Raw genomic sequence first — 22,781 nt, forward strand, 5'->3', positions numbered from 1 at the left:
CCTTTTTACTAGCCTGTTTGTTTAGCTTTCTTATTTTAAGACTGTGATATGCTCTTATCTCTGCTTGAGTTTTTAATGGATGACACAAGAATATTATAAACATTTAATTCAGCACCTCTGAGATGGAAATAAGTCTTAGTGATTAAAAAAAAATCCTTAGATTAAACATGGTATTATGAGCTTTCTTTTTTTTCTAACTCTGTGCCTTATGTTTTGGTTTTTTTAGATCGGCTTCAGCTCCCCAGGAATATGATTGAAAACAGCATGTTTGAGGAAGAACCAGATGTGGTGGATTTAGCCAAAGAACCTTGTTTACATCCTCTAGAGCCTGATGAGGTGGAATATGAGCCCCGGGGTTCACGACTGCTGGTGCGGGGTCTTGGTGAGCATGAGATGGATGAGGACGAAGAGGATTATGAGTCGTCCGCAAAGCTGCTGGGCATGTCCTTCATGAACAGGAGCTCGGGCCTTCGAAACAGTGCAGCCGGCTACAGGCAGAGCTCAGATGGGACTTGTTCAGTACCGTCTGCGAGGACCATGGTGGTCTGTGCTTTTGTCATTGTGGTTGCTGTTTCTGTAATCATGGTGATTTATCTACTGCCCAGATGTACCTTTACTAAAGAAGGCTGCCACAAAAAAAACCAATCAATGGGATTAATTCAGCCAATTGCAACTAATGGGAAGTTGTTTCCATGGGCACAAATCAGGCTTCCCACTGCCATTATGCCAGTACGCTATGAACTTAACCTACACCCAAACCTAACCTCGATGACATTCAGGGGCTCTGTGACGATTTCACTTCAGGCTCTTCAGGCCACATGGAACATAGTTCTTCACAGCACAGGCCATAATATTTCAAGAGTGACCTTTATGTCAGCAGTTTCAAGCCAAGAAAAACAAGTCGATGTCCTGGAATATCCATTTCATGAACAAATCGCCATTGTTGCCCCCGAGGCCCTTCTTGAAGGGCACAATTATACCTTGAAGATAGAGTATTCGGCAAATATATCTAGTTCTTACTATGGGTTTTATGGCATCTCCTACACAGATGAAAGTAATGAGAAAAAGTATGTAGCCCTCTTAAACGATTCTGCTGCTTTGCTCTCTGATGACTTCTGCAATATGGATCCCATTGCCCACACTAGAGACATTAACTGCAATTTTTTTTTTTTTTTTTTAATTTAAGAGGGTTAGGTGAAAAATAGTAGAATGGTGATTTGGAAGAGTATACTCTTTCTCTCTTAGTCAAAGCCTTGAGTATGTATCATATATATGATATGTCACGGTGGGGCTGGGGGCATGCTGACGGAAGGAGATGGACAAGGATTATATCAGTTACATTCTCTATCACAAACACTTAACTTATCTTGAGCTTTTCGTATCTTATAAGATGAATGTAGTTTTCTATCACCTTCAAGGTCTCCATGTGAACCAGATATAGAAGAACACAGGTTATTCTTTCAGTCTTAGTTTCCTATTGTGTGGAACTTTTAGGAGGTGCTTACTGAGATGGAGAAAGAAAGCATGAAGAAGTGTTGTATACTTATATATGTAATTTTTAGTATCCTCAATCTTTGCTGGTTTTTGTTTTTTTAATGCCATTCTATTTTGGATTTCTGATGGAAAAGTAAAAAAAAAAAGAAATCTTGGAGAGATTCATTTTAAAAAAGCGACTTAAAACATAAAATTATTCAGCTTCCCATTTAAACCATATATTTTGTTCTTTAATCTTAGTATTCATAGATGTAGTTTGAATTTCTGGAAAGATGCAGCGCACAGTTGCATACAGACTATTCTTAAGTAGCAGTAATGTCACTTCTCTTACGTGTGCAAAGTCCTTGTCAGATCTGCTTAGTGCATTGGAGCATTCTCTCATGTTCCTTTGCAAACCGGTGTGTGAATTACCATTGAGGTCCATTTGGCTAATGTATGTTGGTATACTGAGAAAAATAGAAATGAATATTTTAAATCTGTGTTAAGTTTTTTGATCCTTCTTAACTAGAGAGAGACAAAGCAAGATCTATAGTCCTATTCAGATAAGTAATTTTTCTCTTTCCCCTTAACGTAATACTTTTAAAATAAATGGCATGCTGGCTCTTGCCATGAGATCTGACATGAAAAGCAAATTTATAATTGCAGGGGTAGCTTGGGGCTTCTAGGCTTTACTTCTCCTTCTATCATCTCCATCATCTCTAGGAATTATAGGATATACATAAAAACAGTGTTCTTAGTATGCAATCAGACCTTTACGACAAATACCCTAGTCATCTCTTCCAATCAGATTATTGCCTTCGGATCCTCTTGGGCCTGCCTGTATATAATGGGAAGAGTCAATGTTGTGTGGCAGAGTGAGGTGGTTTTGGACAGGGTCACTTGTTGACCCTTTTGCTGTGGGCTGGATTGAGTTGTGGAAAATGCTAGAAAAATGGAAGACATTCTTTTTTTTTTTTTTCTCACACATACACACTGTATTTTATTTTTACGGGAGATAAATAAACTGACACCAAGCATTGTAAATGGATGACCACAACAAAAGCAACAATGATTGCAATTACCAAACACGAAACACACTCATACTATGGGAAGACATTCTTAAAATTACGAAATAGAGTATTTTTTTTTAAATAGTACTTTAAAATTTGTGAAACTCTGCTATTACAAAAAATATATACATCCATTAACCTACCTGGTTCCATAAAATGGATACCCCACATGATTGTATATCTTGATGCAAGATAGAAGTTTAGAAGATTATTTATACCTTTCAAGAGGTCTGAAAACTAATTCAAAACAAGTAGATAAAGTAATAAAGTATTTATACCTTTCAAGAGGCCTGAAAACTGTAATTCAAAACAAGTAGATAAAGTAATTAAGGGATATATTTCCTATTGATTGGAAAATCAAAGTAAGTGTAAATGTCAAACGTACTGACACTGCTTGTGGTAAAGGAACTTTACCTGTGTCATCTAAGAAGTGGAGATGGTCAGTAACCTTGCAGTTAAATCTAGAAGTTGTTGACCATAGATTTAAGGTTCTAGATAACAAACTGATACTAAAAAACTAGCAAAGGAATTTAGGCTGGAGATGTGTTTTATTTCTTTGTTCTTCAATCTCTCAGTGTCTTTTTCTCAAAGTCTTGAGTCATCTTCTTAACTGAACCCCTGACCTCTAATCTTATTACAGCTTTCCCCCTCCTCTTTCCCCCATCTTCCACACTGCTGCCAGACTATTTCTAGAAGTACAGATCTGACCATGTTGGTCTTTGGTTTATGATCCTTCAGCAGTTCCTCATTTTTAACAAGATTTAGTTCAATTTCTTTCAAGATCTGGGCCTTTTTTTTTTTTTTTTCTCTCACAGCCCTCACCTGCCTTAATGAACTTCATGTGCACTTTCCTGAGTTCCAGTAGTAATGGCAGCCCATATTTACTTGAGAACTGAAGTGCTAGAAACTGTTGCAAGCATTTTATATGTTTAGTCTTTTATCTTGTCAAACTCACTAAGAGGTGGAAATTATATTTTATTCACTTTACAGATGAGGAAGCAGAGCCACATGAAGTAATTCATTCAGCATCTTATGGCTAGCAAGTAGCAGAGGGGAACTCAAACCCAAAGTCATTTTAACTACAAAGACCACATTCTTAACCACTGTGGTGCACCAGCTTCCTTAGTTTTCACCTCTTTACCCATTGTTACCACCAGTGCTTAGAATTCTCTTACTGACCCTCAGCTAATTCATAACTGTCTTCAGTGCTCCTGGAGGTGATGCTCAAACTGCAACTAGTATTTCTGAAGGCAAATGCAGTCACTAATGAAAGAACAAGCTTTGAGGTATTCAGCTTAGATAGAATAGCTTATAAGTATCATCAAGCAGCAGCCTTTTCCAAGGGGCTTCTATGTAAGATAGTTCTTATTGCATCTCTTTTAATAATAATTTAAGATCTTATTTGTCTTAGAACATTATAATCCAGTTTTTATCCAAAATGATGGTCCAAGTAGACTCTCATATGAATAGTAAGGATGTCATCAAACTTTATACCTTGGTCCCCTGTGGCCTTCCTCCAAAATCTTCAGTTAACTGGGTAAGAATTTGGGAGTTGCGTGAAGAAATGGAATGTTCGAAACATATTTTTAAATTGTTTCACATATGTTGATTGCTGTCGTTCTTGCAGTTTACCCTAACAAACAGTTATTTGGGCAAATCCTACTAGGACAGAAGCACAGTAATTCTAAGCGTGAAGGAAGAGTTATGACTATCCAGCATTTATAATAGACCTCTGTGTAGGAATTTATGGCATACAAGTGGTTGTTACTATGAATAGTCTTATTCGATTCTAGCAAAAACCCTAAATGTTTGGTAGGGGATCCTACCTTGACCCTAGTTTAACAAATAAGGAAATGAGATGTAGATCACTGATTTGCTGAAGTCATATGGCTGGTAAGTTGCAGAGTTTGGGTCTTCTGACTCTAAATCTTACACTCTTTTCTACTTGCCTTTTTTTTTTTTTTAACATCTTTATTGGAGTATAATTGCTTTACATTGTTGTGTTAGTTGCTGCTGTGTAACAAAGTGAATCAGCTGTACGTATACATACATCCCCATATCCCCTCCCTCTTGCGTCTCCCTCCCACCCTCCCTACCCCACCCCTCTAGGTGGACTAAGTCCTAAGCAAGCGAGGCAATCATGTCCACAGTGGTGGTTATCTCTGTACCATATTGACTGGTAGCTGATATGTGCACACCAGGGCCACACTTGTCCTGATTCCTTATGACCATGTTTTATGATTTCCCAAATGCAGATCTATTTCATTCCTCTGCTTAACTAAGAATCTGCATTTCTCCTCTTCTTATGCTTTTCTCCCAACCTTTAATTGAAGACTTATAGTTAAATTCTCAAGTGTTGTTGCTGTAGGAGAGGAGGAAAATCTTTGATTCGTTTTTGAAGAGAGTAAAGAACACCAGCATACTATAGGACACCTAGTTTTTTCAGTCCTCATGAAAGTGCAGGTTGTGAGTTTGAGGTTTAGTGTTATGAAGCCATCGTCTGTACAGAGAATAATGGCAATGGATGACAATCTTTTATAGTGATCTTTCATCAGAAACCTTTTTAAGACCTCAGTGGCCAGCTGTAGCCTATCTTTGTGGCTTCATCTCCAGCCACGTTGGACACCCACCCCCAGTCCCTGAATATGCACTGCTCATTCCTTCCTTGTGCTTCCTACTCTTTCTAGGCTGCACTGTCTTCCTTTCTCTACCTTTTCAAATATTCCTCATTTTTAAAGGTCCTCTTCATATTTTGTCACCAGTTTCCTTACAGTGTCTCTATCGCTAGGCAGACTTTTTTTCCTACCCTTTGTTTCCACTGCTTTGTTCGCACTATTAGGATGTGATTCACAGCCTGATAACTTTCTGCTGTATCACCTCTGCCTCTCCCAGTTGATTGAGAATCCTTTAATGTCTGGGCTTGTATGATATTTATCTTAGTATCCCTAGAACTTGGCAAGGTGCCTTGAATAGTAGGTACTCAATAACTATTGGATGGATTTGCATTTGTTTTAGGTACTTTGCAGCAACTCAGTTTGAACCCTTGGCAGCAAGATCTGCTTTTCCTTGTTTTGATGAACCAGCATTTAAAGCCACATTTATCATCAGGATCATAAGAGATGAGCAATACACTGCTTTATCAAATATGCCTAAGGTACTGTTCTATTCCTTGAATGTAAAATCTTTGAGTGGGTCTCTTTGTTTTGAATACTTGAATTCTTCTTTGCCATACTGTTGAGAATGATTAAAATCATATACATTCTTATTCTTTCTTAAAATGCTTAAATAAAAGTAAAATATGTATCGGAATCAATTGGAAAGTCAGCCTGAGAAGCACTTGAGGAAAGAGAAAGACTGGATGTGGAAGGTATGGGCAGGAAATGTGAAGTCTGTGCTATTGTACTAAAGTTCTGCAAATATTAATACTGTGAACTGCTACTAAAGAGCACAGTGATATATTCAAAGACGTGGTGAATTTGCTATTCTAAACAGTGATATTTGGTAGTGTTGAATCATGATTGACCTTGGTGTTTTACTAGTTACTGAGAAATCGAGAAGGTAACATGGAGGTTGAACAACAAGAACATGGACATCTTTCTTGGCTGTGGGCTCTGCCTGGAAGTAGTGGGGGTGAAATCAGGCAGAACTGTTTTTATGCTGAACAGAACTTGGGGGGGGGGGTCCTTTTGTTACACCTGAGAGCTGTGTGCAGCTGATAGCAACCTCTCAGAAGCCATGTGACTGGCGGGGAGGAGCAGCCACATCTCGCAGACTATGAGTCAGCCCTTGAGTCAAGGAGAGGACATGGTCTGTCCTTCAAGAAGGACGTCACTTCAGCAGCTCTACTCTTAGCTGTACTCTTCACCTTAATCTTTCTCTAAGAGAGGTCAAATGCTTACTTGCCTAGTAACGAAAATATATTTTAAATTCATGGTTGGAAAATCCTGGAAGGTTACCCGCCTTCCCTCATCTTGTGTGTACTGCAGACTTCTCTAGTGACTTATCGCCTTTAATCCCACTAAGCCTTCTTGTGGTCATCAGCACAGTCCTTTACGAAGCCATTTCAGATCATTTGGCGGGATTAACCAGCTGTAGCTCATTCTTGTGTGAATGTATTTGTAGCAGTAGAATGGAGTACTCCTAGGTCATAAGGAAGGATTTTTGGTTTTGATGGTGTTTTAAAGGGGAGAAACAGAGCCACTGCTACTTACTGTTTCTAACTTACATTTATTTAAAGCCATTGTTTGAGACTAGGAACTTCTTAAGGATTTTTACTGTACTCAGTATGTCCTCATGATGAAGGATGGTAGAACAGACTGAGACTGAGGGCCGTGTTGTTTGGAAACTTGTGCTGAGAGATTAAAATATGCCAGCATCTTCACTACTTATTTCCTATTTGAGTCTTCAGTTTCCCAGTTTATATGTCACTGTCATTTATTCTCACAGTTACAGAACTGTCATTTTCCCCATTGCTTGTAGAAGTCATCAGTCATTATGGAAGATGGACTTGTTCAGGATGAGTTTTCTGAGAGTGTGAAGATGAGCACTTACCTGGTTGCTTTCGTTGTGGGGGAGTTGAAGAATCTGAGTCAGGACATAAATGGAACCCTGGTATGTATGTTGTTGTGGTAATTGTCTTGAAAACCTGTATTCACAGGAGGTTGAGAGGAATCCTTTCATGATATCTGGTAACTGCTTTATGAAGGAAAACAATCTTTTGGTTCACAACTCTGACATTTTATACCAGCAGTGTTACTTTTTACTTAGTTGTTATTTACTGTTATTATTTGAATACCAAAAAAATCAATAATTTTTAAGTTCCTTTAAATTTTACTTTTATCAGAGAATTTCAGTAAGACAATATATGTATAAGAAAGCCTCTAGAACTGTGCTGTATAATATGAAAACACAGAAAGACAATTTAATTAAATCAAGAAACAGTACATGAACAAACTGAGATGTTTAACGGAGACATAGAAATCATAAAAAAAAAAAAAGAACCAAACAGAAATTCTGGGTCTGAAAAATACAGTGAATGAAATGAAAAATGCAATACAGACCATCAGCAGCAGAATGGATCAAGCAAGAAAAAGAATTTGCGAGTTAGAAGACAGGAAATTTTATATTATCTGGTCAGGGAAGAACAAAGGAAAAAAGGATGAAAAAGAAGTGACAAAAGCCTACATGATTTGTGGGACACCACCAGAAGAAACAATTTGTGAATTATTGGAGTTTCAGAAGGAGAACATAGGGAACAGGGGGCAGAAAGCTTACTTAAAAAAATAATTGCTGAGAACTTAGCAAATCTGGGGAGAAATTTGGATATCCAAGTTCATGAAGCTCATAGGTTACCAAACACACTCAGCTTAAAGAGGTCTTCTCCAAGACACGTTATAATAAAATGGTCAGAAGTCAAAGAGAATCTTAAAAGCAGCAAAAGAAAAGAAACTTATAACTTATAAGGGAACTACCATAAATCTATCAGTGGATTTCTGAGAAGAAGCCTTAGAACACAAGAGAGAAGCAAATGATATATTCAGAGTGCTGAAAGGAAAAAACTGCCAACCAAAAATACTTTATCCAGCAAAGTTATCATCAGAAATGAAGGAGTGAGAAAGACTTTTCCATACAAGAAAAAAAAGCTGAGAGAGCCCCTTACCCCTAGACCTGCCTTACAAGAATTGCTGAAAGGAGTGCTTCCAGCTGAATTGAAAGGACACTAGCTAGTAACATGAAAACATGAAAATGTACAACACACTGGAAAAGGTATTTATATAGTAAAATTCAGAATGTTCTAATAGTATAATGTGGTATATGCATTCTATGGGATGTATCAAAAGCAGTTCTAGGAGGGAACTTTAGAGTGATAAATGCCTACATTAAGAAAAAAGAAAGATCTCAAATAAACAACCTAACTTTACACCTCAAGGAACTAGAAGAAGAATAACAAACTGAGTCCGAAGTTAGCAGAAGGAAGGAAATAAGCAAAGATCAGAGCAGATAAATGAAATAGATACCAGAAAGAGAGTAGAAAAGATCAACAAAACGAAGAGCTGGATTTTTAGAAAGGTAAATGAAATTGACAAACCTTTAGCTAGACTAACTAGTGAAAAAAGAAGACTCAAAATCAGAAATGAAAGGAGACATTACAGCTGATACCACAGAAGTACAAAGGATCATAAGAGCCTACTGTGAGGGCTTCCCTGGTGGCGCAGTGGTTGAGAGTCCGCCTGCCAATGCAGGGGACACGGGTTCGTGCCCCGGTCCGGGAAGATCCCACATGCCGCGGAGCAGCTGGGCCCGTGAGCCATGGCCGCTGAGCCTGCGCGTCCGGAGCCTGTGCTCCACAGCGGGAGAGGCCCACGTACCGCAAAAAAAAAAAAAAAAAAGAGCCTACTGTGAATAACTATAGGCCAAGAAATTGGATAACCTAGAAGAAATGTATAAACTCCTAGGAACATACAATCTACCAAGACTAAATCATGAAGACATAAAAAAATCTGAACAGATCAGTAATATAAAGAAAGATTGAATTAATAATCAAAAACATCCCAACAAAGAAAAGCCCAGGATCAGATCAGTTTCTCTGGTGAATTCTACCAAGCGTTAAAAAAAAAAAAATCTATAGATTCAATGCAACAGAATTCTAATGGCATTTTTCACAGAAATAGAAAAAAATAATCCTAAAATTTGTATGGAACCGCAGAGACCTCAAATAGCTAGAGCAATCTTGAGAAAAAAGAACAAAGTTGGAGGTATCACACTTCCTTGATTTCAAACTATACTACAGAGATAAAGTAATCAAAATCATATGCATAGTAATAAAAGAGTGTGGTACTGGCATAAAAGTAGACACAGACCAATAGAAAAGAATCAAGACCCCAAGAATAAACTCTGCAAAAATGGTCAACTAATATATGACAAGGGAGCCAAGAATACTCAGTGGGGAAAGGGTAGTCTTTTCAATAAATGGTGCTGGGAAAACTGGATCATCACATGCAGAAGAATGAAATTGGACCCTTATCTTTCACCACTCACAAAAATTAACTGGAAATGGATTAAAGACTTAAATGTAGGATTTGAAAGTATAAAACTCCTAGAAGAAAACATAGAGAAAAAGCTCTTTGACATGGGTCTTGGCAACAATTTTTTGTATATGACACCAAAGCACATGCAACAAAAGCCAAAATCAACAAGTAGGAGAACCTCAAACTAAAAATTTCTGCACTGCAAAAGAAACAGCCAACAAAATTAAAAGGTAACCTGTGGAATGGAAGAACATATCAAATATCTGATAAGAGATTAATATTCAAAATATATAAGGAACTCATACAACTCAGTGGCAAAAAACCAAACAATCTGGTTAAAAAAGGGCAGAGGAACTGAATAGACATTTTTCCAAAGAAGACGTGCAGATGACCAACAGATACATCAAAAGGTGCTCAATATCACTAATCAGAAGGAAAATGCAAATCAAAACCTCAGTGAGATACCACCTCACACCTGTTAGAATGACTGCCATCAAAAAGACATAAGTAACAAGTGTTGGTGAGAATGTGGAGAAAAGGGAACCTTTGTGCGCTATTAGTGGGAATGTAAATTGGTGTAGCCACTGTGGAAAACAATATGAGGGTTCCTCAAAAAATTAAAAATAGTACCATCATATGATCCAGCAATCCCACTTCTGGGTATATATCCACAGGATATATATCAAATCAGGATCTTAAAGAGGTCTGCACTTCCATGTTTGTTGCAGCATTACTAACAATAATAATATTATTATTCATAATAATAACTTAAGTGTGGATGAATGGATAAAGAAGATGTCTGTGTATGTGTGTATACACACACACACACACACACACACACACACACACACACACACAAAATGGAGTGTTATTCAGCCATGAGAAAGAAAGAAGGAAATCTTGCCATTTGGGACAACATATATGGACCTTGAGGGCATTATGCTAAGTGAAATAAGTCAGACAGACAAAGACTATATGACCTCACTTACGTGTGGAATCTAGAACTGAACTCATGGAAACAGTGGACTCGTGGTTGCCAGGGCCTGAGGGGTGGGGGAGATGGGGAGATGTTGGTCAAAGGGTCCAAACTTCCAGTTATAAATAAGTTCTGGGGAGCTAATGTACAGCATGGTGATTATAGTTAACACTGTATTATATATTTGAAAGTTGCAAAGAAAGTTGCTTAAATGTTCTCACCATGCAAAAGAAATGGTAGTTATGTGAAGTGATGGAAGTGTTAACTCGTGCTACTGTGGTAAGCATTTCACAATATATAAGTGTATCTAATGAACATGTTGTATACCTTAAATTTACATAATATATGTTAATTATATCATTAAAGCTGCAAAAATTAATTAAATTTAAAATTCACTTCCTTAGTCTCAGTAGCCACATTTCTAGCATTCTTGTGGCTAGTGGCTACCTTATTGGATATCAAAGATATTGAATATTTCCATCAATGCAGAAAATTTTATTGGACAGCAGCAAATCTAGAACATTGTGCAGACTTAAAAGATAGCATAAAAATTTAGTTAGAAGAAAAACTCCAAGTTGTAAAAGTCATTTGAATGCACCTTTTGAAAAAGCAAGTCCTGATTGAATTTTCTTCATCTTAAAGAGAGAAGATTGTTTAAATGTCTGCTATGTCTGTAATTTGTCAAGATTGACCTTTGTTCTAATTAGGCTCCTCTGCTTTTCTTCGTGGTTTGAATCTTCTGTAAATGATTGTTTGATTGGATTTTATGCCTTAATTTCACTGTAAAGACCTTAAAAAGCTAATATCTTCACATACTAACAACATAGGAGAAAAGGGTCTTTTAAAGCTAAAAATGATTATTTTTCATGATAGAAATATGATGGAATTCTTTAATTTTTTTTTCATATTTTTGATCCCCACCAGGGTATGTTTTCTACCCTTTGAACACATTCACTTGGATTTGGGCTTCCTTTCCAGACCAAAGAACTTTATTTTAATCACATTGTATTTGGATCTTATTATTTGCTAATTAAAAGGGGCATACTCCTTCTGTTAGAAAAGATTATCATGTCTACTCCATTAACTCTTAGAGAGAAGGGGTGAGGTAAGGATTATCTGGCTCTTCATCAGCAATAACACTGCCATATGACTTCATGCTCAAAGGATGGAGACCTGTTCATGTTCAAGGGTAACGTGGACTACATTGAGTAAGTGCTCAATATCATTTACTCACCTTTGGGTTTAAAAGAGTTTTGGGCAAGTCTAAACCAAAGAGTTTTTCGGAGTCCTTTCGAAAGGATTTTAAGACTGGTTTAATTCTGAAAAAAATTCAATTAATCTCTCTTCAAGTTTTGCACCCCAAATTTAGCCCTTGATGCAGATGTTGCAGCCTTGATAAAACCTAAAAGGTTCAATCTTAAGTCAGGTTGCTTCTTCAAGAGCCACCTGAGTACCACCCTCTCCTTGAAACTTTTCGTTCTTTCCCCAGCTGGGATTAATCATTCCCTCTCTGATATTTCATAGCACTTTAGTTACATCTCTGTTGTAGTTCTTATCACACTCTTTGATATAAAATCCCCAGCACTTTTTATTGTATCTCAAAATGTATGTAGTCTTGGCTTTTTATTTTCCCTCTCTTTCTCTCCCCCTCCCTCCCTCTCTCTCTCTTTCTTTCAACAGCTATGCTGGCTTCTTACTGCCTGTAGGATTACATTCAAACTCATAATTCTGTGATATTCAAGGCCCTCATAAATTCGGTAATATTTCCAGTTGCTCCAATGGAATTCTTTCATCTAGTCAGGCTGAATTATTCACTGCTCAGATATATACCTCATATATTTTATATATATATATATCTTATATATAACATATATATAAAACATATAACATATATGTATAACATATATATATATATTTTTTGTCCACAACAGTTGACCCTTGAAGAACACGAGTTTGAACTGCACAAGTCCACTTATTGCAGATTTTTTTCAATAGTACATACTGCAGTACTACACGATCCATAGTTTGAATCCTTAGATGCAGAAGACTGACTATAAGTTATACTCAGATTTTCAACTGCTCCAAGGGTTGTTGCCCCAACCCCGTCATTGTTCAAGGGTCAACTGGAAAGAGAGAGAGATTGAAAGAGAGAGAGGAGTTTCAAGTGACTTTTTTTGCTTTTTATTTACATGTATTAGGAAGCAACATGGTTAAACATGGACTCTGGCATCTACCTCGGTTCAGATCTCTCCTATACAGCTTTCTACCTATGTGCCCTTGGGCAGACTGCTCTGTAATTCTCTAAACCTCACCTTCCACAACTCTAATACTATATTGTCTATATTAGCCTGCTCTCTCAAGGATTAAGTTTTTTAAATTCCTGTAAAATCTTCGGTACCTGGCAGATAGTAATACACACACAGAGAAACTCCCTTGTATGTATGTAAACTCCCTTGTATATATAAATATAAATAACTTTTATCATTTTTAATGCTACCCAGTAGTAAATGTGTTTTGAAAAAATTACAAATAAACAACTGTTTTATTAACTTTCTCTTTTAATTAGGAAATGGGGGAGACTCTAGCATGTGTGGAGTTATACTCTGTGCAGGCAGTTGTCTTGAGCTCTCATTTATAAACATCTTTTTATTTTATAAACCAAATGAGAGGAAGGCATTAGCCTCATATTGCTAATGAAGAAACAGTGTACCAGAGAGGTTAAGTAATTGACCTAGATTACATAGCCAGTAAATGATAGTCAGAATTCACTGTCTACCACAATATACTGCTTCTTACAACAAATGACGTGATTTCTGTAGGTATGGTGATCAGAAATTCAGACATAGAGTCTAATAAAGGATTTTTGTTCCACTAAAATGTAATCTCTAGGATATGTTCTATTTTGTAATATTTGACATTAGGCCTATTTCACAAGATTCAGGAATAAGGCAGTAGGGCTTTACTTATGTCAGTCATAGTAAACAACTGAAAATGTCAAAGTTGACTGTGGATTATTAAACGTGGCCTGTTCAGTGATAAAGATTACTATGTTGTCAAAGACCTAAAAAAAGAGAGAACATTTGTTTTATCATTTCTGTCCATTATTCAATGTTCCTTAAACCTCTCTCTGCCTTCAGGAATGCCAGAATTACCTAGAAAATTCTAGGCTAGTTTTGAAATACACTTTATCAGTTTGTCTTGAGGTTTTTATTTTGTTGTTGCCATTACCTGATTTCGTTTTTACCATAGACAGGTCTAATTTATAGAATCAGAATCCATTGGTGGTTAGTCAGATGTGGACATCATGTCTGTTTAACATCCAAACAGAACCTTCAACACTATTATCCATGTGAAGTTATAATTTTAATTTATTCTTATTTAGTCAGGAACATGACTTAGCTCCACAAACAACATTTCCTCAAGTACCCTTCCACCAACTAGGGACATTATACTTAATTTATATCATTCTCCTGAAGTCTCAAGTCCCATGTAATCAATTATTCTGGATAGACTTGATTCTGGTGAGGTTTTTTTGTTTTGGGGTTTTTTTTTTTTTTTAAGGAATTTATGCTTTTTGTATGTTCAGCTGTCTGTTTAGGAAAGCTGGTGTTTTTCAGGAAACTTAGTATTGGAAGATTCCAATATTTTCTGTCTTCATAAATCTTGCAGGCTGTATTGTTGTTCTCTGGGGGGGATGAGGTTTGGTTCTGGTTTTGCTTTTATCTAGTTTTTGCTTCTTATTAAATTAAGGAGCAGAGTAAGTTACACCTAACAAATCTGCTGTTCCTCAGTCTTAACTCTTTTCTCTGAGAGCTGACTAGGAGACTTTTTTGTGTCTTTTATAAATCTCTCAGTCTTAGCAAGAGATGTTGTAGGAAAAGTTTTAAGTTGTAAGGCCTGAGCACCAGTTGACTTGCATTTAACAGTGTTTAGAGTGCTCTTACCAAGTGCAGGGTGCTGGTCAAAACTTCTTTGTTGAACTAGATTGCTTTCTTTATTTCTTACTGCTTCTGTTGCTCTTAAAACAAGCATGATAATAATGTAATGACCTGACAATTCATCTCTAGTGAGAAATCACAGCACATATTTTAAAGGAAGAGAAGTAGAAGGAAAGAGAAAATGCCAAACTACCTTTCTTCCTAGTCATTGTATTCCAGAAATGGGACTCAGTGGATCCTTTGGTCAGATTTCAGTTCCATGTGAACTTCTTTTTTCTCCCTTTACTTTTCATCTAATGAAAGATGCTTTCACACATAGTGATGGGAGTGGCCAAATGGTGTGTTTGGGAGAAGGATGTTTGAGGAGGAACCTGGAGTATATGGGTGGTGTTTCTATTAGGACAACATCTTCTAGATGGTTACATTGACTGGAACATAAAATATGTATCTGTGGAAAGAGCAGGCAGAAATAATAAAGACTGGTCTCAAATTCCAAGTGATCTTGGTACAGTCATTTATAATGGTAGTTAGATTTACGAAGAATATGTCAGACTTTGTTGTGTGTGCTTGTGTGCTAACACTTTCACAGGGAGAATGATGCAGGAAGTGTGCATGGTCCTTTGGCAGGTGGTGACTGAATTCAATAAGCTGTGGTCACAGTCCTGTACCAAGGGCTGCAGATGTTCGAGTGCTGGGCTGGTGAAGTACACTTGGCCACATGATGTGATATTAAATTTCTTCCATAGTTACTTTAGAAAGTAACATATTGTATATGGGCTAACTGAACTCCTAACACTTCATTGTTCCTGTCACTGTTGCCACAAATGCTCTCCTCATACATATTTTACCCCATTTCTGATGGGATTCTATTTGTAGTAATGATAATAACTACTATTTATTGAACACTTCTTTTGTGTCAGGCACTATTCTAAGTTCTATACATATTAGTTCATTTAATCCTGACAGCAACCCTGTGAGGATAGGAGCTACTTTTATCACCATTTTATAGATAAGGAGATTGAGGCTAACTAAGTTCACACAACTAGCAGAGATTTGAACCTGGCAGTCTCACTACAGAGCTTGTGCATCTAATTTTGTTGTTTGTTTACTTAAAATTTTTTCTTTATATTTAATTTTTAATGCCATGTTACCTCCATGTTTTTGTGATTAATGCATATGTTCTATAGACTAAGGCCCCACGTAAAGACAATTAAAGCTGAAATTATGACCTCTGAGAAATTGTTGACTGTTTTTCAGTGCTTTAATGAAAGACCAAAAATAATTTGGGGTTAGAGTTCACCAATGTATTTTTTCAAATGGTGAATTATTCAATAGGTCTCTATTTCCCACCTGTTGGGATCTTTATTTTGAGGTTTTTATCTTCTGCTGTGTCTTGTCCATATCCTACTTTCCCAAGTTGAGTACAGAGGGATTTTTTCTTTCAGTCAATTGAAAAACAATAAATATTGCTTTTTAAAACCTGTTGCTTTTAATGTAACTGCTTAAATTTTGCCTTTGATACTTACTGATAAGACATGTATAGTTAGTTACATCATATGTGTTTAACTTATGCACTTAATCAGAAAAAGAGAGAAAGAATAACAATTTAAGTAATGTGGGCAGCTGCATCTTCCCTGGAGCATGCTCCCTGAAGTGATTGGGCAGTGTGGGCATGAATCCCAGTATCCGCTTACCTGGTTTTAGTTACCGTGTGCCACTCACTGAGTGTTTCACTCTGCTGGGTATGGTTGTTTTTGATACAACATGTTCCTTAAAAACAAGCCAACAACTGCAGGAAAAAAAAAAAGGAAGCAGTTCCCAGGCTTCCAAGAAAAACTGGCTGTGCCATACTTGCTGAAAGAGAATGTGTTGGTCTCTAATAGGTTTCCCCAGGGTAATTTCAACATTTCTATCTTAGGTGTTTATGTTAGAACTAACTCCCTTGTAAGCTGTGACTTCTCTGTATTGAATGCCTGCTCGATGCCAGGCACTGTGATAGGTGCTGAAAAGATGAAAACTTAGTTTTGGCCTTCAAATAATTCACAGTTTGATAGCTCATAGACAGGGAAGGGCCATTGTAGGTAATGGAGAGGAAGAGAAGAGTATCATAAAATTAAACAGGCAGATGCTTATAAATTGCTATATGATATAAAATAGTTTATTTTGGATATCATGTTAACTTTAAACTTACTGATTGCTTTTTTTTTTTTTAACATTGTTGTATGTATGGAAATGACTTGCTAAATCCTATAGGGGTTAAAAGAACTATAAGCGAGAGTTGCTGTCCTGAAAAATCTCATATATCTTTATGTAGTTCTCAGGTATGCTAATCTTGACAGTGTTCACCTGAATATCATGCCATTTTAATTGTACCTGTCTTTACATCATACCTGTTACCTTTTAGGTTTCTGTATATGCTGTCCCAGAAAAGATTGGTCAAGTTCACCATGCCTTGGAAACAACTGTGAAGCTTCTTGAGTTTTATCAAAACTACTTTGAAATTCAATACCCACTAAAGAAACTGGGTAAGAATCAAACAGTGCCTCTGATTTTCATTATCATTATAACCTAGATTTATGTTGCAAATGTTTTTTTCGGAAGAACTTTTGCCGAAGTTATTTTAAAGGAAAACCAAGAAACACTGTTAACTGTTTGCCTTCAAAATTGTTTGTATTTGTTAAGATTATTTAGATTCCATGGATGTATCTGAAAGTGGAGCTTAAAACACTTAGAAGTTTATGGGACTATTTCAGAGGTGCTGTGTAAGTGGGGATTTGCTTAGGACTTAGTCTGGAGTTTGACTAGTTCTAATTTTCTAAGAAATTCCTAATTCAAATAATAATAGGAGTAATGAGAGCTCAGGAAAGCAAGAGCATTTCAGTGCTGTTCAGCATGGAGCTGGTTTTAGCTAGAAGAACGTTGGCCCTGCCTCTTGTCCTCCTTGCTCTGGGAACTTCTTCACTGTGAAGGAATTAGGTATCTTCTCTTGCTCAGGGACAGAGCAACAGTGACTATACAGGGGGTTGGTCAGGTCTTCCTCAACTGACAGGTAGGTGATGAGCATACAGGGCTAGGAAGGTTCATTTCCTTAGGAGTATAAATGAATTCACTGCCTTCTGATTCAGTGATAGACCAATGGGTAAAATATTTTGATTTAATTAGGGAGTGCCGTAGATGGGGTAAAGTCGATAACTTCTTTCTTGTTATGTCCAGATTTGGTGGCTATTCCTGACTTTGAAGCAGGAGCAATGGAAAATTGGGGTTTGCTCACCTTCCGAGAAGAGACACTTCTGTATGATAATAATACTTCTTCAGTGGTGGATAAAAAGCTGGTTACTAAAATCATCGCTCATGAGCTGGCCCATCAGGTATCAGCAGCCAAGGCTGTTATATCTCACACCTGTGGTCTGTTTCATATCCTAGAGTTTTAGAATACATTTAGATGCTAATAATAATTCAGCTTTTTATTATAGTATTGCCTTCTTTCATAATAATATGATGCTTTTCAAACAAACTTAATTTTCGGATAAAAATGCTATTTAATGTTTTGTATAGGGTTTTACAGTTTATAAAGCATTTTCACATCCATTATCTCTCTTACTTTTCATAACTTGGTGGGGAAGAAACCTTTTCCCTGAGTTGTACTCTTCTTCTTACAACTCTTGGACTGTAGTTGTCAGGACTAGATTTATTGTTTTGTCTCCTGCTAAAACTGGGTTCTTAGTTAATTCGGGAGAGGGAAGGTACTCTGTATGACATAGAGAAAAAGAAAGAAAATTATATGAGTACATGAACCTCCCTCTTTCTTCCCCAACACCTTGTCTCTCTTGTGCCCTCGATGAGGTGTTCATCAGGGTAGGGTATGGTACGGGGGTGTTGTGATGGTGGGAGCATGTGGAGGAAGAGTGGGACATGCTCTGGCAGTGGACAGCCTACCTCAGACACAGTCTGTAGCCCACCCTGCAGCCCTCGTGAGGGCTTCATGACATACTGGCATATGAAGCGTATGCTTATTTACTGTTACAGTTTTAGGCATGTAGACAAGTTGTTTTTTGGGGGATCTGCTCTAGGTCTGTTATTTCTGGGTCCGGCCATCACGCCTGGGGGAGTGTTTCTCATTTACTTCTTCTTTAGGACTTACAAGTCATCTTCCTCTGAAACAGGTTTTAAGATAATATCTTTGAAAAATATGCTTTTGTAATTCTCAAAGTTGTTTTGTTTCAGTACCTAGTAACCCTGTCATTTTGCTGATGGCTCGAGACAAGCCCTTGGCCACACTGACTAAATTGCACACCCTTTCTTTCACTCTTTATTTACCACTCTTTATTTCAGGGATTTTGAGATGCATTTTTTTTAAGGGAGTCTCGTATCGTTTTTTTTTCCTTCTTCTTACCACCTCATGGAAAAAGCCATTTAAAGTTCTTTCTGATTCATTTATTTGTATGCATGCCAAATTTCTTACAGAATGTTATTTGAATTCTGTTTTGAATTATGTAAATACTGCCCTCAACTTGGGTGACTGAGGAGAAACCTGCAGTCCAGGCTCTCTGGCTATAGGAACATCCCTCACATAGAAATTTATTTTTTAGTTGTCATGATGATTGTAAATACAATGGAAAATAATATTACTAACTTGACATTAGAAAGTAGAATTTCATTATCTAGGAAATCTTACTTTTAATGAGGTGACTCCTTTTTGTTTACCTAGCATATAACGTGTGTTACATTGATAAATATGCTAATTGTCTTTCTTGCCTGTTTCATTTAAGGTAAAATGTTAAATTTTTTATTTTACTTTTAAAGTGAATTTATACAATTTATGCAATTCTACTTTTAAAGTAAATTTATATTACAAATATCATTTATTTGCAAGTCTTTAATTTGAATATAGTTTGTGTTAACTGTAATAAGTATATTTTTCAGTAATTGTAATCTGATTATAGGTGATTAATCTGACAATTCAATTATTAGAAAATTCTTGAGAGTGTAAAGTTGGTTAGTAGTTTGTTTTTTTCCACAGTGGTTTGGTAATCTGGTAACAATGCAGTGGTGGAACGATGTATGGCTAAATGAAGGTTTTGCTACTTTCATGGAGTATTTCTCTTTGGAAAAAATATTCGGAGAGCTCTCCAGTGTAAGTACACTATTTGTTAGGCCTCCTATGAATGCCAGAGGGAAAAATAGCCAAATCATATTCAACATGTATTTACCATTCATTTGGAGTAATGATAATGTTTCTAGAAAGATATGATAAAATTGACCCTTGTTATTGATCTCTATACTTGAGATTTGACAGTGAAAATTGTGCTTTTATTTACTGATGTATTTCAGAAAGCTGAAATTTTGTGAAATTATTTTACACTTTGTCATTAAGATGAACATTTTAAATTGCTTTGCTACATTTTATTTTAATAGATGTGGCCCTTCTGCTTGAAGGAATTTAGATAGAGTTGAAAAGCCTCTTTTTGCAAAACAAAACTTTTTATCCTATGTTATTAAAGAGAAAAAAATTAAGACATTTTGTAGCAATGCTGTCTCTCTGTTATCACTGTGATCTTTCTTACAACAGTGATACATAAGTTGATACAGACAAATAATTTGCTCTTTTTAGGTACAAACCATATTTACAAAGACATGGAACACCATTTTGTTACAGGGAGCATGATAATATTGTTACTATGTTCTTAGACTCTCTGGAGATGTTTCTTATCATTAGAGATATTTTGACACACTAGGTCATATATGACAGATATTGCCAAATAATTCAAGCAGTAGGTGGAAAAGTATAAAGACCCCTTTCAACTCTAAAGTTCTGTGACTTTCTATTAAACTTCCTGAATATATGATCAAAGGTTGCTTCAAAAAAGGAATACTCTCTGTAATGGCCCATGTGGGAAAAGAATTAAAAAAAAAAAAAAGAGTGGATATATGTATGTGTGTAACTGATTCACTTTACTATACACCTGAAACTAATACAGCATTGTAAATCAACTATACTCCATTAAAAATCAAAAAAAAAGAGAATACTGTTAGAGCTTTCAATTTGAAATTTTTATGTAGGGCCTGTTCAAAAATTTCAGGTAGTAAAATGAACTCATTTTAAGCTAGAATATTAATAAGCAAGGTATTCTAAATCTGTGTATGCTACTTAATTAAGCAAAGAGATACACAGTTTCACCACTTGGTGGTGCCCAGAATGTTAAAAAACTTCTAATATACATTCTAGAGGAGCTCATCTACTGAGCTCTCAGACTTCTTGCTGTTTAAGAGTTACATTTTACTTCGAATGAACCTTAGTTAAGGGAAATGTATATTATCTTAACAGAAAAGCTGGATTATGTATGAGAAATCAGCTTAAGGAACAGTTCCTATTTTTTTTATTTCAGATTTTATTTTACAAATATACACTAGCCATTTTTAAATATTCATTTTGAATATCTGGATTTAGCATTTGGTTGCTTTAGTAATAAATTCTCAGCTTATACTGTTGTTTAGGAAACACTGTTTTCCATGGGGCCAGGAGGTTATAATTCTACTTTCAAATTTAAGGAATATGCATAAATGTCACATTCTTCCTACATTTTCAAAAGCTTATTTCTGACGTTTAGTGAAGCTAGTTAATTTTTTATAATGACCTTAAACAGTAATTAGTCTAATTCATATAAATAATTACTATACTTGCCTCTGTCTTTAATACATGGTTTCTTAATCTGTTTCATTTTTTGCTAGTATGAAGATTTCTTAGATGCTCGATTTAAAACCCTGAAGAAAGATTCCTTGAATTCATCTCATCCAATATCATCATTATCTGTTCAGTCTTCAGAACAGATTGAAGAAATGTTTGATTCTCTTTCCTATTTTAAGGTATTGCTATACACAAAAAGTACCTGGAGTAGGTTACAAATTAATTTCATATGTGAGCAAGCTGCTTGATTTAGATTATTTTAAAGATTAAATAGGTGTTATTTTCAGGTACGCTGTTAAACTTTAAGAGGTTTGCTTCTATGTAAATCTTGGTCTTAACTTTATATGGGTTTTTCTTTCTTTCTCTGTCTCTTGTTTTAAGTTCTCTAACTAGTATTTTGGGTAGTTAACCAGAACTTATAGTAATGTATTTTTTGAAGTAGGATCATTGTCCAGATTTGCAGGTAGAATATGTCCAGGGAAGGTTCTAAGCCCTTGGCTGTGTTATTCAGGATTGAGGTGTGTTCCAAAGTCAGAATTGCCAAAACAAGTAAGTAAAAGGAGATTTTTAAGAATTGAAGATTTGTTGTAGAATTAGAAACATAGACTCCAGGTTTGGGGGTGAAGCAAAAACAGAAACAGAGAAACCTGATTAGGATCATTGTAAGAGAACAGGATAGGGATATCAGTGCCACTCACATTTGTGTAGGGAGGGAGGGCTGAATGTTATAGCTTGTTGACCTCCTTAGTCTGGCTATCAGATTAAGATCAATAAATTGAATTCTTGTCCTGGACAGAGAGGAAGATATACAGAACATATGAGTTCATGTCATCAAGAAACTCAAAGTTTAGGTGGTAAGTACTTGTGAAGCAGTAAGAGGTAGTATGTGCTAATTGAATGGTACCGAGTATTTTTGCCTGGGATTATGGAGAGAAATTTTTTGGAGGAAAATGGAAATTGAGATGAATTAAATAATAGGACGAATATAGGTAAAGAGGAATGGGAACAGTAGAATAGGGCAAGAGTGGGATGATGAGGTCTGCAAAGAAAAAGTCAGGAATACTAATGGGCAGGGAAATTTTGTTTAGGTATCAAATGTTTGCAGTGGAAGCCACATGTAGAGTAGGGGAAAGATGAGAAAGGTAGGTTGGGGCTCAGTTGTAGAAGATCCTGAATGCCATCAGGAATCTGGACTTTTTCTGTAATCAGTGGGAAGCTTTAAAAGATTTTTCAATAGAGGAATGGCTTGATCAAGTGACTGTTTAGGAAAATTAATTTGTTTCAGTTTATAAAGTAGATTTAAGTGGAGAGAGACCTAAAATCAGGAAATTGCTGCTGAAGTACAAGCATGAAATGGTAAAAGTTTAAAATTAGAAGTGGTAGTGAGAGTAGGAGGGAAATGATGGGTGTGAAAAAACCCTGAGTGTAGGGAAGTACTTAAAGGACTTAGCGACGGGGTAAAGCAGGTAAAGAAGGAGGCAGAGGGCTTCCCTGGTGGCGCAGTGGTTGGGAGTCCGCCTGCCGATGCAGGGGCCGCGGGTTCGTGCCCCGGTCTGAGAGGATCCCACGTGCCGCGGAGTGGCTGGGCCTGTGAGCCATGGCCGCTGGGCC

General features: G+C 36.5%; 1 protein-coding gene across 1 annotated transcript in view; it reads left to right on the forward strand.

Annotated features, from left to right (window-relative positions):
- LNPEP (leucyl and cystinyl aminopeptidase) overlaps positions 1-22,781 on the forward strand; it is a 105,914-nt gene that overhangs the window by 41,693 nt on the left and 41,440 nt on the right. The window contains exons 2-8 of the mRNA XM_019929663.3: positions 227-1,067; positions 5,559-5,697; positions 7,023-7,154; positions 16,890-17,010; positions 17,699-17,853; positions 19,506-19,619; positions 21,215-21,349. Coding sequence (XP_019785222.1) covers positions 227-1,067; positions 5,559-5,697; positions 7,023-7,154; positions 16,890-17,010; positions 17,699-17,853; positions 19,506-19,619; positions 21,215-21,349 — 1,637 coding nt within the window. The remainder of the gene's footprint in view (positions 1-226; positions 1,068-5,558; positions 5,698-7,022; positions 7,155-16,889; positions 17,011-17,698; positions 17,854-19,505; positions 19,620-21,214; positions 21,350-22,781) is intronic.

This window comes from Tursiops truncatus, chromosome 3, assembly GCF_011762595.2.
Source record: "Tursiops truncatus isolate mTurTru1 chromosome 3, mTurTru1.mat.Y, whole genome shotgun sequence".
NCBI classification, from domain to species: Eukaryota; Metazoa; Chordata; class Mammalia; order Artiodactyla; family Delphinidae; genus Tursiops; species Tursiops truncatus.